This window comes from Gavialis gangeticus, unplaced genomic scaffold (assembly GCF_001723915.1).
Source record: "Gavialis gangeticus isolate Ggan-Ray unplaced genomic scaffold, GavGan_comp1, whole genome shotgun sequence".
NCBI lineage: Eukaryota > Metazoa > Chordata > Crocodylia > Gavialidae > Gavialis > Gavialis gangeticus.
Window position 1 is genome coordinate 1,408,620 of NW_017728965.1, and position 1,131 is coordinate 1,409,750.

The 1,131-nt window shown below is 69.4% G+C and overlaps 1 protein-coding gene across 2 annotated transcripts in view; it reads right to left on the reverse strand.

Annotated features, from left to right (window-relative positions):
• Positions 1–1,105, reverse strand: part of NEFM (neurofilament medium) — a 5,458-nt gene extending 4,353 nt beyond the window's left edge. For both annotated transcript variants that reach the window (XM_019504087.1, XM_019504096.1), the window contains exon 1: positions 1–1,105. This exon is cut by the window's left edge and continues 1 nt beyond it. In XM_019504087.1, the coding sequence (XP_019359632.1) occupies positions 1–1,062 (1,062 nt within the window). In that variant the 5' untranslated portion in view covers positions 1,063–1,105.
• Positions 1,106–1,131: the final 26 nt, after the last annotated feature.

A 1,131-nucleotide genomic window follows, 5' to 3' on the forward strand; every position in this document is an offset into this window, starting at 1 on the left:
GTAGGTGGAGAGGTCGCTGCTGTGGCGCTCCTCGATGTCGTTGAGCTGCCGCTCCAGGGACTCCTTGGTGCCGCGCACCGACTCCAGCTCGATGCTCTTGCTCTGCAGCTGCCGCCGGTACTCGGCGATCTCCTCCTTGGCGGAGCGGATGGCCTCCTTGTTGTGCTCGGCCGCCTCGGTGAGCTTGGCGTAGCGGCACTTGAACCACTCCTCGGCCTGGTGCATGTTCTGGTCGGAGTGGCACTCCAGCTGCGCCCGGATCTCCTTGAGCGCCGTGGTGAGGTCGGTCTTCAGGTAGTCCTTCCTCTCCACCGCCACGTGGGACGCCTGGATCTGGGCGAGCAGCTCGGCCACCTCCTCCTCGTGGTTGCCGCGCAGGAAAGCCACCTCGTCCTGCAGCGACTGCACCTTCTTGTCCAGCTCCACCTTGACCAGCGAGGCCTCCTCGACGTCCTTGCGCAGGGCGCGGATGGCGCCCTCCGTCTCATCGCGCAGGCGGGCCTCCTCGTCGAAGCGCTCCTTGAGCCGCTGGATGTCCTCCTCGATGTGGTCCGAGTCCAGCTGCACCTGCGCCTTCTCGTGGTTCACCTGCTCCAGGGCGCAGCGCAGCTCCCGCAGCTCCTGCTCGTAGGCGTCGCCGAGCTGCGTGCGCCCCGCCTGCCGCTGGCGCAGCGCCGCGATCTCCGCCTCCAGCTCCTTGTTCTGCTGCTCCAGGCCGTGCACCTTCTCGATGTAGCCGGCGAAGCGGTCGTTGAGCCCCTGCAGCTGCTCCTTCTCGTTGGAGCGGCTCAGCTTGAAGTCGCCCGTGCCGTTGAGCAGCGAGGCCTGGCTCAGGTCCAGGCTCTCGGAGGAGCTGAGCAGCGTGGAGCCGTAGGCGGCGCGGGCGGCGCCCAGGCCGGGCCGCTTGTAGGACGAGGACACGGTGCTGCCCGAGCCCCGCGACCAGGACTGCGAGCGGAAGCCGCTGGACGGCGAGGCGCTGGCGCGGCTGTAGGCGGCGCGGGTCTCGCTCACCCGCCGGTAGGCGGCCGGGCTGCCCAGCGCGTCCAGGGAGTAGCTCATCTTGGCAGGCGGGGGGACGTGTGCGGCTTCACAGCGCTGCCTGCCCGCCCGCACGCCCCTTATATCGCC